Source organism: Trachinotus anak, unplaced genomic scaffold (genome assembly GCF_046630095.1).
Source record: "Trachinotus anak isolate AG129_WGS33_773 ecotype Australia unplaced genomic scaffold, CSIRO_AGI_Tana_v1 ptg000004l, whole genome shotgun sequence".
Taxonomy (NCBI): domain Eukaryota; kingdom Metazoa; phylum Chordata; class Actinopteri; order Carangiformes; family Carangidae; genus Trachinotus; species Trachinotus anak.
Genome location: NW_027273855.1, coordinates 11,170,299 through 11,190,375, shown reverse-complemented (window position 1 = coordinate 11,190,375; position 20,077 = coordinate 11,170,299). Strand labels below are relative to the sequence as shown.

The following is a 20,077-nucleotide window of genomic DNA, read 5'->3' as shown; positions in this document are numbered from 1 at the left end:
ACCCCCATCATAAGATGGGACACTTTTGACAGTAAAGTGGGAAATTTACTTTAGCATTAGAACTTAATGAGAAAAATAAAACTTACAACGCATGTGCCCAAGCAATGCAAAAATCATTATTCAGACATCTGTATTTAATCCAGACATTTATTTAGCCAATAGATAGATAGATACTTTATTAGTCTCTTGGGGAAATTCAGAATGTCCAGTAGCTTATTAATAATAAATAGTTAGGTGGAAATTTATAGTAAACTGTAAAAAGGATAACATTTCACTGAATTAAATTATGATATTAATAATATAACTAAAAATCTATTATAATATTAATCATATAATTTATAATATATTGTAATGTAATTTAATATATTTATAATATTGTTGTTTTATTAAGAATAACAAACACACGTTCAAGCTTGTTGAAAAAGGACCTTGCCATCATGATACAACTTTCAGCACGGGCAGAACACATATAAGGGATGATTGACGTCCATGGCTGTGGGACACTACAGGAGTCCCGCCCTGCGCTTGCGTGATGAATGTAACGACTTCGCGCGTTTGGTTTCGAGCTGGACCAATTGAAAAACTTTCAAAAAATAACAGCTATCATGTTTTGTCATATTTTGTGCCAATTAAAGTAAAGTAACGTTAGAAGAACAGTCGGGTAAGTAACGTTCAAATCTGACACCGTGCAATTCAGTAACGATTTTAGTTGTTCAGTAGCCGCTGACCGTTATGGTCGGAAAAATAAGTGTTAGCTAGGAATGTTAACTTTAGCTAGCGTTATCTCAAGCTAACCGTCCTGTACCTTTAATTACGGAGTGATGAGGTCGTAAATGACTAAGCGATGGACTTGAGTTAGCTGGAAATACTTTATTTTATGTCAAACTTCATGTACAGCCACAGCTAGGTAAAGTAAATAAAATTTATGTTACTAGTGTCGACAGATAAATGTGGTAAAGTTAGCTTGTTAGCCAATTTATATACAAATTTCATCTCACTAATGTTTTGAAAATCACTCCTACTAAGACAGTCATGTAATGTAATGTCAACTGCTCATGTGGTATGATGGATCGTGCTAGCGGCGTTATGTTGGCCTTCACCTGTGGATGAAGCTAATTCCTGTGTAAGTGGCGTTAAGATTGGCAGGTTGATTGTAATTGTCCCTATAGTCATTCTGAGGACAGCAAAGGCCGAGTGGCAGTGAAGCTGTTCCTCGGGGGGAAGAATGGCACCGGGTCAGCACATACAGGTGGGAATACAATTTTTAAACAACCCAGCTAACCAACTTTACTTAACCTTTATTAAATATTTGTTGGTGAAACTATAATGGTAAAAAGTAATGTTTGATTTCATGTGCAGTTGGAGAAAGTCATCGATGAGGTGTTAAAGAGAGGGGATGTCCTCGCACTGGATGCCTTCTTGCAAAACGAAACATATGAAGGGACCCCCATGAAATGTTCCAAACAGTTTCTCACCAAATTGGATAAACTTGTCTGCAGGGTAAGATCAAGCCCAGCACACTCACTAACGTGGCATGATTCCCTGCTGTTTTTAAGTTTAATGAAACTATGTCTATATTGTTTATGTAGTACTTGGATCAGAAAGATTTCAGATCAGCCAGTTTGGGTCTCGCTATCATCTACAAATGTGGGGAAAAGCTGAAACTACCTGGTGATGGTCCAGGGCTGTCAGGAATAATAGGTCAAGGCCTGATTGAAAAGATAAGTATACATATAATATATATGGGCACACAGTCTGTGAATGCTGTATAAGCAAATGTACGTATTTGTTTATTGAACCTGGTTTTTATGCACATGGTGCAGTGGTTTGAGAAATGCAGGCAACTGTGGATCCAGTGCGGCCCACATTGGGATGAAGCCTTGTTGAACCTTTCGGAGGACTTCTTCGATGCCCTAATGGTGAGCTAATGTCGAACAGTAAAACACACATTCTTGCTTGTGTCTGAAATGTAAAACTGTTTCCTTTCCTCCCTGTTGCAGGTGGTTCATGAGGCATGCAAAGAAGGTATGTATGCTTGTATATGCCTTTTCTTTATTTGCATTCCATCCTGTGTGTGTTTCATCTTTACTTAGCCTTTTTTAGGATCCAGGTGAAAATTATAACTAACATGCATATTCCAACTTAAATTGTTAAATATATAGAAACTTAGTTATTTATTAATTAAATTGCAATCTTAAAGTAACAGTATTTCAATCTCTTTGTTCTACAGTTATGGAGAGCATTAAATTCTCCTCACAGTGGTATCTAAATTTGTTATTTTAATCCCACTATCCCACTTGTCTCAGGGAAATGTCAAATCAGGTGCTATTAACAATGGTTAGAGGTTGTGTGAACATATTTAGTTGAAATATAATTTGCATCTAGCATAGAAGACAATCTTCGTAGAACCACGTTAAGCTTAGATTTAAATAATTTCATGATGACCTTTAGTATATAAGAAAAATCTTTATCACTGTTCAGAGAATTACCCCTGTATGTTGTTTGCAGGAACATACAAAATTACAGAGTCCTTCCTGTATCCTGTTGGTCAGTTGGGAGTGGACCCCAGAATCTACATCCTGATCCAGAAGGAGGTTTGAAAAAATCTTAATAACAACTTTTTTGAAGTACATTTAAAAACTTTGAATCAGTTGTTTGTACATAAATTAACTTGCTGATAATGTTCTAACAGGCAATTCGTAAATTCAACTTAATTCTTGACAAAATCCCAGTGGAACTTAAGAAGGAGAGGAAGATCCTAACATCACAAGAGGCCTCAGACACCATGTATGTCTTTGTAGTTTCCTCATACCAGGGATCATTATTACTCATTTTTCACAATATCCACACACTTTTGCTTGTTCATCATATTTCTACAGGATCAAACTGGCTGGTCAGATATTGGACGGTGGCGGTAAGTGTTCTATAAGTAATACAGTCTCTCTTTTTTCTACCCAGAACCACACATAGACACAAAAAATTTACAACACAGTCTGTTTGTGTCAGATTACGACTTGCAGACAGCCCTGATGGAGGCTCTGTGCAGAATGGCCACACCTGACCAGAGGAAGGAGCTGGCAGATCGGTGGTTCAGCATGGAGCATGTGGCCGGTGCCTTTGCTAAAATCCGTGATTCAGAGTTTGAGACGGTAAAATTAGGAAAATAATCTTATTAGCATTTACATTGTGTTGCACTATTGTGGCAGTTTATTGTAGTAATATTACAACAGGTTACAGAGAATCGAATGAAAATGTGTGTGATTTCAGGATTGTCGCAAGTTTCTGAACTTGGTGAATGGGATGCAGGGAGACAGGAGAAGGTACATGCATATCATACCTCAGTGTTTTTCCAAGACATGATCTGGGGAACTTGAGGGGTCTTTAGGGTTGACATTCAAAAGAGGAATATTTCCATTTACCTGTTTTTTCACACCCTTGATACTGGCACAGTGAGAGAATGAATAAGACTGACTATCTTGTTTATAGTTCTTCCTCTTTGCCAAGTGATAACAAACATTTGTAGACTAAACTGTTGTGTAATTCTGTGTCAACTGATGTCAAACACAATCCTTTTATTTAAATTCTTTAACTATATATAGTATTTGTGGGATCTTGACGAAGGTGGCGAAAACACGCATTGCTGAAGACAGATGCTTATAACTGCATATTGATATTCTCTCTGTACTGTAGGGTCTATTCCTACCCTTGTTTGGAGGTTTATCTGGACAAGTATGAGGTCAGTACCAAAAGTATTTCCATAGTTTTAAAAATGTGAGAGAAAATAACAGAATTTGAAACTAAAACATACAGTAAGTAAATATCCAAGGATACATAGGAGCAAGTACAGATTCTCTGTCTGGGTCTGACAGCACATTCAAGACAATAAGATAGAGCTTCTCAAGACGCTTTTGCCTTCTTTATGCAATTAACTGCATGTCAGATGGAATGTCACATTACGTATTCATTACGTATTTATTACTGGGTGTGTTGAAAGGATTGTGGTTATGTTTTCAGCTGCTGATGCCTGCTGATGAGAAGCTGGAAGAATTCTGGATCGACTTCAACCTTGCCAGCCACAGCATCTCTTTTTACTTCTCTTTAGCTGATGAAGATGCACAGGTATCTCAAGATTAACAGTCAATTTGGAAAATGCTGTATAACTTATGATCAACAGAAGACATCTTTTACAGTCTAACATAGAGTGATTTCTCCTTCATGTAGGAGGGCCAGTGGGAAACAATATGTATCACTGAGAATGAAGTCCAAAGCTACACTGTCACAGGTAATTAAAGCATAAGCATCTGCATTAGTATTTGCTCTTGCTCAGCCCTCTAGTGTAAATTTCATTAAAAAAACCAGCACAATTATATGTAGGCATTACAGCATTATTTGCATCCACCCACCCAGAAGAAAAGCATTTATCAGTTAAAGGCATTTTGATGCACAAATGAACTTGACAGATTTATTTGTCTTTCAATGCCTTCGATTTAGCCAGGAAAAGAAAATAACAAATTAAACAAGAGCACTAAGCCTCAAAAAGATAATATCCCCTTTAAATTTGTGTGTTGGGGAGCCTTGGTGGCTCACCTGGTAGAGCGCATACCATTAAGGCTTAGTCCTACCCGCAGCGGCCCTGGGCTCGAATCCGACCCGCGGCCCTTTGCTGCATGTCATTCCCTCTCTCTCCCTGACTTTCCTGTCACTCTCTCACTGACCTATCCAATAAAGGCATTAGAAAGGCCAAAAAAAAACAACTTTTTTTGTGTGTGGCTGCCAGGTGTATCTTTTGAGTATTTGCGCTTGTGTGTGTGACTTCTGTACAATACAGTGTGTTTTTATCTCCAGAGAAAGGCAAGAGGAAAGTCTTGCAATTAAAACTGTCAGAGGTGGTGGTCGTCGGTGCAGTCGAAGGATCGAATCTTACCATCCACTTCAGCTCCTCTCTGGACATCCTGCAGGCTACTCATAGTGTCTATGGACACAGCAAAAACAAAGTAGGCTTTTTCAGTCTATGCTTATCGGTCATAATACCAATACGAATATTTGTTTCACAAAGATTGTAATATTTGAAAACCAGAGTATTCTTGCTTTAGCTCTTAGCAGAGTCTAGATTTCGTTTAGTTTAACAGTTTACATTCTCTTCCTGTTAGGGCTTTGTTGGAAAGATGGGCACATCTGTTGTGAAGACTACAGTTAAAATCATGATGGAAGAGAACAGCTCCCAGGTAAGAAATGGTCTGTTAACATAATGCTCTCAGTATACATCTGCTATATTAAATATAAGATATATAATTTATTGAATTAGGTCATAACTGCAAACAAAACATTGTATAGTGGTTGCTGGGCATTATTAATGAGATTTACATTGTATCAGAAATGCTTTGAATAATTTGAAAAAGCTTTGTCAGTGCAAATCAGCATTGCAGCTTTGAAATGTTTCTGTGTTTGTACTGCATGCTTTTCTCCATGGAGGTTGTTCCAGAGAGCCAGGTCTCGCTTGGTGAAAGTGAGAAAAATACTGCCCTGTACCTTTTACCTGCCTTGTCTGCACCTGTACAGGTAAAAGAGTTTTGTATTGTACAAACAGTGATCAATTAATAAATCTAAATTGTAAACAGAGCAACATGTATTATGTCTTGAAAAAATGAAAGTGTATCACTCAAAAAGTGCAATTGTTGGTTGTAGTCCTGCTATGAAAATGTGCACCTGGCACCCAGATCACTAACTGAAATGCAGGGTGGCCAGTAGGGGGGGTGTAGAGAGCCAGGGAAACGTTCTGCTGACAAGTATTTACTCATCATTCTGAGAGACACTGAATCCTTATTGACTGCAGAATTTCTGTATTTCTGATCCTGTGCCATTAACTTCATGTGAAAGGGATTACATATAAAATATTTATATGGATCCATTCTCATTTTCCATCCAGGAGGTGACCCCAGCCAGGATGAGGATTTCAGAGTCCACCACCTTCATCTGCAATAGTGCAGGAGGAAGTGTACATGGGGCCAGTTCCCTCTCTGCTGTTAAGCCATCAAGTAGGTGGACTTGAGAAACTGTAAAGAGTTGTTGTCACACCAGGTCCAGTATTATTGCATTATCTTCATGGTATCATCAGTCCTTTGAGCTCTGTGTGTTTCATATGTATCAAGATTCTTGTCATATCCATATTCATATCCACAGTATTCTAGCCCAAACCATTCTAGGTAGTTTGTCTTGACCATGTTTATTCTTAAAGCATTTCATTTAGCTCCACCTCTCAACTATAACACTGTTCTTTTGTACTTTTAGACACTCCAGCCAAGAGTAAAGGGAAGCCATCTCTGGAGATGGTCCGTTCATGTGATAGGAAAGATGAAGTTTCCCTGGGAGAACTAAGGATGACTGCTAAGACCTGCAGTCATGGCACAGGACCCAGAGGCACAACAGCAGGTGGCATGATAGAGAAAGTAAGACACACACTGAATACACTGCACTTAACATATTACACAGACTGTGTAAGTGCCTCATATACTAAAGACTCTGAGTGGTCTCTCAACAGCATGTCAAAAATGTGATAACACAGTATGTAGAATGTGATATTGTTTTTTCTTTTGGCCTCTGTGTCAGAGTGATATGTCTCTACAGAGCTCGGCTTCCAAAAAGGCCAATAAGAACAAGGTTGACAAGCACAAGAAGGTATAATCACCAAATTATTATGTTTTTAAATAAGGTAGCATATGTTGTCTACTTATGCACAATCTTTCTAAACTGTTTTCAGTATATGTGGGTATATTACAATTGACTTATGCAAAGTACTACTTATTACTCTACTACTTAATACTCTTATTAGTAATTACAAGTAACTACTAAGATAAAAACCCCCAAGCCCAGATGATTTTGAGGCAACCAGCCCCCCACACAGGATTTCTCCTCCAGCTGTCAGGAAAATCTAGTATAAATATTATGTATTATTTCAGTGGAAGGAAAGTTGTATTTACATAGACTCTATCATTCACTTAAATTTGTTGTTTCTGCTTGTCCTACAGAACATACCAGTGGCGAAAGCAGTAGATATGGTTCTAGCTGGATGGGGAGAAGAACAGTTTCTGGGTATTGTATTGACTTTTGCTCAGTCCAGGAATACAGCTACACCATTATATAGAGACTCTTGAACAGTACCTTGATCTTTTTACCTACAGAAGATAATTTTGTGCCTGACACCCAACCAAGACCTGTGAGAAACATGTAAGCACTGTGGAGAACCACCACACTTTGTAATCCACTACCATCAATGCTCTAATCAGTAATGTTGTATGCATTTGTGTTTATACAGGAGGTGTATATAGAGTGTATATCTAAACATGTTTATGTGTTCACATTGCAGATCTTCTAACTGGAACAAACTGTCAGTCTCTGAAATGCTGACAATGCCCACACAGAAAATAAATACCCTCCCAAGACCTGGTGAGCGAAGAAGCCTTAAAATACCTTTACTGATTCACTCAATATCACAAAATGTTTTGCACATTAATAGCTAGTAGCACACACAAATCCAGTGTAGATAAAAAGTCATTGTCGTTACTGCTATGACTTTTGTTTAGCAAATGCATTTATTTCTCTTTAGAGTCTGATTCAAATTTGGCACAACAGCAGGATTGCCCAGCCTTAGCACCGAGATTGTCAGTTCCAGGCTCAGGCCCTATCCACCAAAAGCAGTTTCATACCGAACTCACCCAGCGCCTGCAGCAGGTCTTCAGTGGGAAGAACCAAGATCATGCACCTCAAGAGCCAGATGCAACCCAGAGAAAAATGTCTGGTATCAGAGGGGACACGAAAGGCAGAAGCTCTGCAGACCAGTGTGCTGCCACTTTGTGCACTCCCAAAGTGCAGCAGGCCCAGAGAAATGGCCAGGCCAAAGGGAAGCGCAAAGGCAAGATGTCACTAGAGACAGATGTTGCTCCAAACAAAGTTCCAGTCGAGGCTCACACAACCAAAATTCTGCAGGAGAAAATACCTTCCAACGTTAAGGCTGAAACTAACAAGGCCCTTTCAAGCAAAGAGAAGGTATGACATCTATAAAATTTAAGCAGATTAATGTCCATTCAATGGAGTGTAATATTGTATATTGTGATTCTCATTGTGATCTTTTATTGTCTGTACTCAGAGAGATGCAGAGGTTGCAGAAAGCATGGTGAAGCTCATCTCTAGCCATTATGAGATTAACACCCAATCCATGGCAGAAAACATCTGTCAGAGCTGGATTCCTCCTCTTATTAACAGGTATGCGCTTTGATGTTTGTAGGGCTACATTATGTTTTAATGTAGTAAATGAACACATGTCATTGCTAGGATAATTGCGCCACTTACTAAATGTTTGTGTTTTTGTAATAGGCCAATCTTCAATATGAGCTGGTTATCAACTGCCAAAGTAAGTGATCATTATGATTTATGGTTAGGAGTAATTTAAAATTACTTTTCTCCTGCTTGAGTTACTAAAGACGACCTTTATCTGCTATAGAGGGACATAAATGGCACATCTGTAGGCCTAATGAAATCCTACAGTAAAACAACATCAAACTCTTCGCGGCAGAGGTAATATAGTTCAATTAAGGGATTTGAGATACATTTGAATATTTCTGTGGTTTCTGCATGTGAACGCTTTTTTTCCCTGTTAAACAGAAAGGATGTTTTTGCATTCAGCGCTGAAGCACCTCTGAGTATTGGGGTAAATATTACTAATGTTAGTTATTCTATATATTTGAATGTTATATACAGACGTAATTAGTATGCCACTGTAAATTTTAAAGTCTTTATTATTATTAATTGCTCCTTAGGAAAAGGATAAACCCTTCACTAACATTTCTGACATGTCGAGCAGGTAGGTCTTACAGTTGAGAATTTATTTGTGAAGAAATGCAGCCCTTAAAACAGTTCAAACATTCTGTCAAGATTTTTAATCAGAATCTGTCTCATTTCATATTCCTCATATTGTTTAACAGTGGCATCCATGACTCCTCGGGACTCCACAGGACAACTGAGAAAGGACAACCTGTGACAAAAGTATAGTTTCATAGTACTGTAGTGTTTTATTACAGGTATTAAAATTAGAAGCTGGTGGAGACTCTGTCTCTGTGTAGTCATGTGTGTATTCTCGCTGCATTAAAAACTTTTAGTCTTGTCAGGAAAAAAAGAAGGAAAGCACAAATCTTCCAAAATAAGGAAGTGTTTCACTTTTCAAATGTTATGGCTTACACTTATTATAGGGACAAGAATTATGCAGCAGTCACTTGACCTTGCATCATGAACTGGCCAGGAAAGTATCTCCCTCACTCTTCTCTCTCTTCTTTCAATCTCCCTCTGTCTTTGTGCTACAGGGGAAGCGGTATGTGAAAAAGCATTTGTTCAGTGACACAGATACAGACTATGCCACGACAGAGGTCAGCTGGCTTAGGGAGTCGAGCAGGAAACCCAAACCCAAAGTTACCAAATACTCAAGGCAGGCACCCATCAAGCCTAAAGCTGTGTCACCTCACACTTCATGTAAGCCCTTAAAGCCACACATTCATGCTTTCAATCTCTGATAATGTAAAGACATTAATATTTTCATAAACAGAATATGCTTTGTGTCATTGCAGATGAATCTCCAGATTTACCATCACCATCCCCAAAACATGTAAAGGGCAATACCAAACCCAATAAAGTAAGGACGTATTGTTTTATGGAAATAATGCACTTTAACCTGCAATGTACTATCACAGTTAGCCACAGTGTGTCATTGTTGTTTAAGCAGAAGAAACATGATGTGAAGGAGAGAGTGGAGCAGCCAAAGAAGACAGTGAAGCCAGCAGCACCACATGCAGCAGGCAGGAGGCCCAAGAGAGCTGCAGCCACCTCTACCAAGAGCTACAGGGAGCCAGATACTGATGACAGCCAGTCAGAATCAGAGAACTGTCTTGTTCCCAAGGCAAGAGACCTCCCTTTATTTTATGTCAGTTTAGCCTGTTTATCCCCTTTTGAAACACCACTGAACAAATACCATAGTTATTACTTGTTTTGTGAATGCAAATGACAGTGACAATAAAAAATGACACACAACATGAGTTGCTCAGTGCAGCAAATTGTGTCAGTGTTTGAATTAACTACTTTAGCATCAACTATCATTTAAAAATAAATGTACACTTGAATGTTATTTGTTCAAAAGACAAGTACCTGAAAATTTTGATGTTAATAGCAGATATTTAATCAAGTGTGATTCATCAAAATGTGGGTGGGGCACATTCCACATCCCAAGTACACACAGTTGATATGTCTATTTCATGTAATATTTGTAAGATAGCAGTTAATTATATGATGTTTCAAAAAGAATAAATCACACTTTCTTTGTCTCTTAACAGCCTGATCAGCTGGAGAATACTAAGAAAACTCATGAGGCTGCTCACACGATGAAGAAAAACTCTGCAAGCAAGCAACCAACCAAAAGATATATGAAGCCAGAGAGCAACCATCATAGCAGCGAGTCAGTGTCAGTGTCAGCGTCAGACCAGCCATCCCCTTCTAAGGTAGAAGTCATAGAGCTTATATATCATGTTATCCTGATTAAACAATTATCCATACTGCATGACATAAAGCATCTGTGTGTCTGAATTTATTAGAAAATGTATCCATATCACTTTATGCTCATACTGTGATCAACTCTCCTCTACAGGCAACAGGCATTATTTATTTTCATCAGACTTTGGTACTGACATTTGTAATGTTTCATCATTTTAATTAGGTGTGAAATCTAACTATGAAGCATGTATTAGGAAGCATCTGTAAAAAATGAACAAAAAATGTGAAAACAACTACATCGGAGCTACACTAAACTGCACAGATGGTTTCACTTGTTTTCCAAGCATCATATACTGCTGTTAGAGTTAATGTTTTTGAAACAAACTCAAATTGGCAGAAAAACAGCATGGTTTGGAAATTAAATTGGTCTTTGGCAGGCAACTGCAAAGAAAAGTTCAGCCACATGCAACTTTTCTCAGCTGTAAAGCTTGTTGACAGTCCACACATCATGCTAGTTTACCTTACTGAGGTCTGAAAAGCATTTCTGGTTAGTTGCTGATTATGTTGTTTGCCGTGTGAACGGATTTTTGAATGTGGTCACTGTGGGAATCATTTTAACATAGTAGTTGTCGTAGCACTAGAATGTTGCGGCAATATCCCATCACATTTTGGTTTGTCCCCCAACAGAAATATTTTGTAGACCAGCAGGAGAACAGTGAAAAAAATCTATTCAGAGGTTCCAAACCACATTTGATGACACAGGGTTTGTGATGATTGCCTTTAAAAATTATATTTAAATTCTGCAAAAGGAAATATATATATAAAAAAAACATAAAACCTCTCACCATATTGGACAACTGATAGATTTACATGTTAGTAGCTCCTGGTTGTTCATAGTACTGTTGAGCACCAGTGGATCTTTATGTAAATTTCAAAATCAGATGTCTAGGCAGGCATGTTGACATACTCATTCAAACAGATAAAAGAATGTATGTAGTCCTACATCAAAATGTAACTTTTTAGCTTAAAGCTGGAAATGAGACATGGTCTTGACTGTTCACATGCATGTTGTGGGCCTGAGTGGGTATTGTGCTTGATGATAATCATATATATAACAAAAACGAAAAAACTCTTATGTTTTTCAGCAGAAGAGGCCTGAGAAGGTTCTTCAAGAAACTTCGAAGTTAAATAAGAAAAAAGTCCTAGAACAGAAGAATGTATTGAAGGATTACTGGGCAGCCCGCCAGACCTCGTTCTGTCCGTCGCCTCCTTTCATCGAGAGGATGAGATGTAAGACTCTGTGGAAAGCCACTCCCCAACATCAGAGTTAGATAACAGTCATTTGACTCTTTTGATATAAGCTAATGTCTATTACATTTTTCATGTTGGGTCAAATGGTTTATTAATTCCATCACAATGGCCACATATATTACTTAATAGCCTTTTTGACTCTTTGCTGGCATAGATTTTTTCCAGTCATTGACAAATATTGCTTTTGCTTGGAGTCCACTACATAGTGGAAGTATAGTAGATTGTATAGCAAGCTAGTGTTTGCTTTTCAGTTAGTATAGTGACACTTCCTGTGTATTTAACTGGTTAAAGAGTGTATGAAATCCAGGTGCTCTTTGGAAATTATTTTGTCACGTGAAAGAACTAATCACTTTCTTTTTGAAGGTCAAAAAAAAAAAGATTTGAATGTGTCCTACCTGAAATGGATATGTGTACAAAATAATATTTATCACCCAAAGCCCAAATTGTTGCACCCATTTTTTGTAAAGCACTTACATGGCCAGTTAATTGTTATTAGATATTTTGTATTAACCCCTGTAAAAGTGTAAAACATTGTTCTGTTTGCAATAGATGCATTTTCAATCTGACCACCTATGCAGAAAGTTTGAAAACACTTACATAAATGACCCTATTGCTCTCCAAACTCTTAACTGTAAATTGATATGTAGAAAAGCTTGTATGTATATTGACCTTTTACTCTCTGTCCAACTTCTGAGGCCAGCTGTTTGAACATCTGTGCTTATTTTGGACCCTCACAGCTGCTGAGAGGTCAGCCCCAACCTTGGGTTTGACCTACTCCCCTCTCCTCACCCCGCGGGGATCCCCACTCCCTGCCTCCCCTGACCCTGCCTGCCAGGACACCCCCTCGCCAATCCTGCTGCTACCCAAACCTTGCCCTCCAGTCAGCAGTAAAGGAAACTTCAAGCCCTCCGTATTATACAGTGCAGAAAAGAAGCGCAGCACATCTAAGCCTCAGTCCATCCAGTCTGCCCTTTCTCTCTCTTCACTGAGAGGGCAAACCCCTGCACCAAATCCTTCCATTGGACTAAGGGCAGTAGAGGTAAAACGTCACCTTACTGATGTCTTATGTAGTTCTTGTGGATTCTGTGTCAAGTGTCAGAATCACATTCAGAGTTTTAATGTAGCTTGTACCACTTGCTTCCTGATGATATACTATATATCAGGGTAGTATAGTCTTGGATGTGTTCTCAACTGCAACTGGTCTTAAAACCAATAAGTGGTGAGGAGTTCCCTGGTATTTAACATGTTTAAGTGAATCACGCACCCTTACACTACATGGACGTCATTAACGCTACTCGCTAGTCATGTGAGAATTACTAGATGACTGAAAGCCTTCATAAACGGTAACCTAGAACTTAAGGAATTAGGTCTGTGACCTGAGCATTGCCATTTGAAATTCCCAGACCAGCTGAGAAAATGTGGACAAAGAAAGTGAAGAAGTAACACTTCACTCACTCTGCAACCATTTTTGAGGTCTGAGGTTCTCTTTTTAGGCAGTTTTTAAGGTCAAACTGCTCCACCCATAACTGATGACAGTTGTTAAAATTAATTGACTGAGACATCTCAGGGGTGAATGTGTGGAACCTTAAGTCTGAAGTGGCCATTGGAAAAATTTAACTTTCCCCAATAAATACATCATGTATTTATGTAGAAAATGTTGGAATTACAAATGATGTTCTGAAAGATTAAGTAGCATCCTTGAAATGACCTTTTTAACTCCTGGGAGAACAGATAATAGCACTGCAACACTTCATCTGTGCCCCTTATTGCATTGTGGAAAAATGTCTTTATCATTTTACTGACACTAATCCATGACAGGCATGGTGATTAAATAACCACTAAATGAGATGCCATACTTCTTGTCCATCACTTTCTCATCACTTTCTGACCCTCACCATTCTTTTATTTGTTTTTAGAGAAGTCCAGTTCAGCAGCGTCTCTCTCCAGCACCTCGATCTCCTTTGTCTCTGTCCACTCTGCCCCTGTTGACATCCACACTCCTTGATCTGGACAAGCCGACCATGCCTTCTCCTCCTCAATCACCATTCCCTGAAGACACAGTCAACGATGACCGCCTTTATGGCTTCAGCAAAGTGTCTTCAGTATCCCAGGTTTCACTGAGCCAATCATCCATTAAGTCATCCGTGCTCACCAGCAGAGTTAAGGACAGTCCCAGTACTGCTCTGACTGTATCTCATAAAACAGAGGTAGGCTGGGCTTTCATGATGCACAATCCACAAGTCCCGATTTCAGAGTGCCGCTTTTAGTTGAAATGGTAATTTTTGCATTTTATTTTCACTGAAAAAAATATAAAAATGATGATGATGTAATTTTTGTTGGAGCTTGAACCAAATAAGAATGTTCCCTTACATCTGGAGAACATGATTTATAGGCCGGGGCATCTCCATAGCCCCACAATACTTCATTTGTGGTATGTTGTGACACATTTTACCTTTATCAAAAAAGTTGCAGTGCCTGCGATTTGGACATTGCATTTGGCCATGTTAGAATTTTGATAATATTTTGATTAATTGTTCAACGGTTGGTTGTTTGGTTGGATGGATGGATGGATGGATGGATGGATGGATGGGAGTGCTGAAAGACCACTAATGAGTTACTGACATACTAATGACTTGTACATTACTGTCCATCCTGACAGAAAACACCATCTTCAGACAGAGACGTAAAGCCTGCACAGCTTCTTATCTCAGGTAAAAGACCTTTTGTGTTCGGCTTGGTCCTTTACAGGTACTAATTGGATTTCTCAGTAACTACACTCTAAAATCCACAGCTAATTTCCCTTTCAATCTAAACAAGTTTGCAATGAAGTAGAAAATGTTATCGAATGAAATTGTGATAATGGGTACAATTTCTCTCAAATGGGGCTCCATGGTCACTGTTATAATTTAGAGGAAGTCCCTTTGTTAGGAAAACAATCCTATAATGGGTATTGTGTTGTAACTTGTGGTTGTTGTTACAGGACCCAGTCGCAAGCGCTACATCTCCTCAAGCAGTACTTCAGAGGAAGATGAGAAGGAAGAGAGAAAGAAAAGCAAGATGCGAGGACAGCATTCTCCTCGGATGAAGCCAAGGAAGTTGTTCAAATCCTGTAAGTCATGTTACTTGTAGCAATTAGTGTTGAATTCAGTCAGGAATAACATCACGTCCAGATGGAATAATAACAAGCAATCAATGCCTCTCTTGCAGAGAACCTGAAAAACATGTGCATAATTCACACAAACCACATTAGTTTTTAGCAGCATGGAGAATACTTACCATCATTTCATAAATCAACAACGCTGCTTTAATTGGTTTGAATTTTCTGTGTGATCCTTTTCTTGCCACTGTAAGTTCAGCTGGATCCCATTAGGCATCTTGGCCATAAGTTTTTTCTCAAATCATCATGATATACTATATGCTACACAATTAACACAATAGAGATAGAATATGTAATACTGCTTAAATGTATTGCAGTATTACATAGTAAAACATGACAAATTTTCATAGTTTTAAATCTAATATTGGCAATGACTCTCATGTGGGATAATATGTATATTTGCTCATTGTTTTAGCAGCCAGACCTCATGGTCAGGTCCAGAGTTGGTGAGAACAAAGTAATTAGAGGAAGAGGAAAACAAGGGAAGCAGACCAAAGACAGCAATGTTTTCCACAGAATTTCATACTGCAAATATTTAAATTGCCAACTACTTTGTGACAAATAGATAACTAAACAGTATATACAGCCCAGTTGCTTCACGCTATGTCAAACAAATAACAAACAGCAAACAAACAAACAACATCCAGGGTCAGTGAAGGTTAACATATTATTAACATATATATAGCCTAGTCCTGGCACACAAATGCAGCACGATCAGGGGCGCACCCCGAATGACAGGCACTCAGCCAGTATAGAGACAGACAGGGACGGTGAAAACTTTATGGATTTTTTGATGGCCGACCAGCAGGAATTCTCCTGGGGCTCGCCAGTCACAGGGGTCAGTTGTCTATGTGTTTGTGTGAGAGATAGAGAGAGAAAGAGAAACAGCGGGACAAGGAGAGGCTGAGCAAATGAATGCGCTGCACACATATAATCAGTGAAAAATTTGAAAATCAATATGTGGTGGTCAAAGTTGATATTGTGGCGGGCCACCACAAATAAATCAATGTATGCAAAATACTGAGAAGTATTAAAATATTTTTTGGTCATTATGAAACTGTGGCAGGACAATTTATACTGCAGTGGGCTGCTACAGTCTAGGTTATTAATGGGAAACACTGGACTGTAAGAGACACAACTCGTGGCACACTTTTACTAGACATCACATTCAGTGTCAGGCAATTTGACTAAGAAGAGATCTTGTGATTAGAATCTTTTTCTGGAATTGGTATTCATCTGCCATTAGAAATGCCAAAAACTACAAAGTATAAGTTGTCTTACAAAAAAAAGATAATGTAATAGTTACATGTGAGATACATTTTTATGCCCTCATACCAGCGACAGCCTGGCCGGAGGCATTATGTTTTTGGTTGTCCATTTCTCTGTCCGTCCGTTCCATTCTCGTGAAAATTTCCAATAGAGAAAATGATGAAGTGATGACGATGACGTGATAAAATGATGAAGTAATGACATTTTATATCCGATGGTCAACTTTACTGTGACATCATAATGTTCTGCAAATACACTTAATACCTTTTTTGAAATTCCTTCAGAGTCTTCACTACATATAGTATATGAGTCTGGACAAAAATGGATGTAAACTGCAACTTGACTTGACAACTGTGAGGTGGTAATTCTAGTTTATTAAAATTATGTACAAAGAGTAAACCAACAATGAATAATTTGAAGTTTAGCCAAAGGATTTTTGATAGGTCTTATAAAACTTAATGGACTAATGTCTGTTTTCAATGCAGAATTTGCAGCCTAATTTAAATAGTTTTTTTGATGTTAACCCAGAACTCTGAAGTGTTCTTTCTTTATGTATTAGTGGATCTGTCTGTTATGCTCAGTCGCTGAGCTTTCTGCTGCAGGTGATGTGAGCCGGGTCATGTCTTCTTCCCACACGGTGAGCTCCAGTCACTGGGAGGCTGAAGTGAGGAGTGGAGACATGGACATGGATGAGGATTTGGAGTTGCCGGGAACCTCTTTAAACCAAAGCAACCTGTACCAGCAATTCAGCTCTGACCTAAAGAAGAAGTTCCAGGTTGGACACACACAGGATGGCACTCATTTATATACTCACCAGAGCAAGGAAATATTTAGCACCACCTGCATTACTGTCACACTATATTATGTAGTTCCTCTTTTTCTGAAGCAAGTTCAAAATGGTTCTTAACACCATTGTAAAAAATGTGTTATGTTTTAGGCATATTGGCCATGTATGCTTGGGAAAGCACTTTTACTTTAACTGTATATATTCTCACAACTTGTGTTGAACACATCACACTTCTTTTCAGCTCTTTTTTTAATAATCCTGAGCCACTGAAATGTTGGTAACTGATGACCTTGCTGAGCCAATATCTTTTAATTGCGTTTGTATTCAGAATCGTTACAAGACGATGGAGGTTTACAACAAGCAGTCTTTGAAGACCGTCCAGCAACATGTCTCCAACCTCAACGTGCAAGTCACCAAATACAGGTCAGTTAGTATGTAATTAGTGTTATAAACAAAACATAAATCTATTTTCTCTTTACACAGGTCTAATTTGCTAGTGGTGGATGTGAAAATTTGACACTTCTTACCTTCAAGATATAGCTTGACTTGTTGGCTGGTTGCCTGCCAAATTGTTTTGTAGAGAAAACAACTGTACAGTGTAAAGCAGTTCCATATCACTGGTTAATTCTGTCTCCTCTGTGCAGGACTCAGAGGCTTGCACAGGTTCAGAAGGTCCTCTTAGAAGAGATCCACAAATTGGAGCAAGATGACACTGTTTTGAAAAGAATGGAGAAAGACCTGACTGTAGGTCACTCTGTTTCTTTCTGTCTCCCACACACACACACTTACACACAGACTCGCTGTGCAACAGATTGGAGAGAATGTGGAAAGTAATATTTTTAAAACAAAATAAGATGTCACTAAATACAATGTGTCTTGATGTTGATTTGACCAGTGTCTGATCAGTGCTTCGTCTCTGTCCTTTCACAGATTCACTGGAAAAAACAGACTGTGGCTTTCAGGTCTTACCAGGAGCAGGAAACCAGGAGGTGAAATTTAGGACTTGTTTGTGTGAGCACTGAAAGAGCCATGTTGTTAGGTTGATGCTATTTTCCTGCCACATTTGGATCAATGTAGTTGCCAAGGGCTTAAACCCAAATACTCTGTAAAAGGTTGAATAACACTCTTGTTTATTCTGTGTAAATTGATTAAAATGCTTGACAGAAAAAGATGTTTTTCCTCAGGCTTATCATCATCAGCTAGATATGCACCCTACAGCACAAGCAATTTTTTGGCCAGTGCTTCCTCATATGACTGAGCTAAGTTCACTGATGTTTATTTAGCAAGCTTTCCCCTATTATTATCCACTGCTGGGCTGACTCTAAAGGGTTGTTCTGGCTGGAAATGCCCAGTCAAAGTTTTGACAAGACAAAACTATACTAAGGTAATGTTGGCTTTTAAAAATGAATGTAGTACTCGAGTTTTGTGTTTATAGAAAGCACACAAATCATCAACATGCCGCACCTCTCTGCATGTTTTAATTAACATCTATGATCATGTATGGCTGGTTATAAAATTGAGATTTTAACTTTATTTCTTCACTTGACAAGATGAAGAGTAACCAGTAATCCCTCCTTTGCTAAAATACACAGTTTTTTGACCCCACTAATTGTTTCCTCTGTCCTTATATTTAAAAAAGCACCATGTTTATTATCCTACTGCCTCCATGATTCCTAACAGTGATTGTTTTAGATGGGTGAGCTTCCCTTGTCACTGACAGCACTTTGAACCTACTATCTTTTTCCTCAATTTGTTTTTTTTTTAATTTTTGCTAAGGATTGTAAGTGACATAATTACACTATGTGACTTTTGTCTTTCTTGACCATATTTTGTCACATTTATTTTGGTCTTCAGCTCAGTGTCCTTAGATTGGGTAGTTCAATCTTGACTGATTCTGCGGTCACATAAATGCCCAAAGACTTCATTGTAGGCTTTCTGCTTTAGGACACAATATTAGAAATATGTTTGATTCTGAGTGAGATTCAGTAAGTTCATTGGTTAACTCCTTTTGTATTGTTGAGACATACCATGAAAAGCAAATCAAATTCAAATTCAAACTAAGCAACGAACAAATCAAGCAAGAAGTTCACTTTATAGAAATATTGCATTTAATGTTTATCTGTGTTTCCTATGTTCCCCTTTAACACTCGGCATATTTCCTTTACCTTTACCTTGTGTGTTCTGCCACCTTATGAAGCTCTGCCTCATTTGGCTGCGTGATTCTGTCTCTTTCCCTCCAGAAATGAGACCCTGAAGGAAGCCCTCCAGAGTAACGTGTGTCACAGCTTGGAGTATGAGCAGAAAATATTCACATCCCAGGTCTGAGGCTCAAGCTTGAACAGCTGACATCTAATATCTGCTTCACTGTGTTGCTCAAGTATTCTAATTAGCTTCATAAATCCAGAGCTCAGGTAGCTTTGAAGACAGAATATTCACAGTTCATCTTTGTTTTTTTAAATAGAACATGTCACCTCTGCCTGCACCACCCATCTGTCCAGTCATTTTTTGCTGAGTGGACCTCACAACATTTTGCTTATGTCATTATCTCAGCTCGTCCCCTGCTTGTCCTGACTGTCATTTTCTATGTTCTTACCCCTAAAATGCTGCTCCTCTGCCTGCTGTTTTCAGATGTGCCTGATTAGAAAAGATATGAAGTCAGTTCAGGACAGACTCCTCGGTGAGATGGTGAGTCTACACGGCACAGGTTGGATGGATTAGACCTGAACCATTACACTGGCTTTTTATCTGTCTTTCGTTTTATGTCCTTTAACTCTGTCAGCAGAACAATGCTCTATTGAAAGCCAGTACATAACATAGTTTTGAGAGACTTAACGACCCAGATGGTGTGGTGTAAGGTTTGAAATTAATTGTCTTTGCTGAACGATTCTTTGTGCTTGTGTACCTTTTATAGCAAGAGGGAGAGATCCAGAGTGTGAAGAGAGGTCTGCATGCTTTGTTTTTCCCTGATGGAGCCAGGTTTTAAGTCCTGTCAGGCCTCTACGCTATACATAAGGTTGTGTATT

At 38.6% G+C, this 20,077-nt stretch overlaps 1 protein-coding gene across 6 annotated transcripts; it reads left to right on the top strand.

Annotated features, from left to right (window-relative positions):
- The first annotated feature begins 472 nt into the window (after positions 1 to 472).
- On the top strand, positions 473 to 20,067 carry sycp2 (synaptonemal complex protein 2). Of its 6 annotated transcripts, none has more exons than XM_071475849.1 (46): positions 473 to 661; positions 1,170 to 1,249; positions 1,360 to 1,500; positions 1,590 to 1,723; positions 1,817 to 1,919; positions 2,001 to 2,025; positions 2,509 to 2,594; positions 2,693 to 2,787; positions 2,880 to 2,914; positions 3,007 to 3,149; positions 3,268 to 3,320; positions 3,691 to 3,736; positions 4,015 to 4,119; positions 4,222 to 4,282; positions 4,846 to 4,994; positions 5,151 to 5,225; positions 5,473 to 5,559; positions 5,927 to 6,035; positions 6,289 to 6,446; positions 6,625 to 6,675; positions 7,026 to 7,089; positions 7,179 to 7,224; positions 7,364 to 7,443; positions 7,604 to 8,043; positions 8,144 to 8,259; positions 8,371 to 8,407; positions 8,498 to 8,571; positions 8,659 to 8,704; positions 8,814 to 8,857; positions 8,979 to 9,039; positions 9,354 to 9,519; positions 9,615 to 9,679; positions 9,767 to 9,943; positions 10,374 to 10,538; positions 11,676 to 11,820; positions 12,579 to 12,880; positions 13,758 to 14,048; positions 14,501 to 14,552; positions 14,822 to 14,950; positions 16,849 to 17,042; positions 17,383 to 17,477; positions 17,699 to 17,798; positions 17,985 to 18,043; positions 19,295 to 19,373; positions 19,683 to 19,739; positions 19,966 to 20,067. In XM_071475849.1, exons 2-46 carry the CDS (start codon positions 1,226 to 1,228, stop codon positions 20,035 to 20,037), a joined length of 4,836 nt encoding a protein of 1,611 aa, XP_071331950.1. In that variant the 5' UTR covers positions 473 to 661; positions 1,170 to 1,225; the 3' UTR covers positions 20,038 to 20,067. The 6 variants fall into 6 exon arrangements, with proteins under 6 accessions (XP_071331950.1, XP_071331949.1, XP_071331945.1 ...); XM_071475848.1 differs by having other exon boundaries at positions 6,607 to 6,675; positions 11,679 to 11,820; XM_071475844.1 differs by having other exon boundaries at positions 6,607 to 6,675.
- Positions 20,068 to 20,077: the final 10 nt, after the last annotated feature.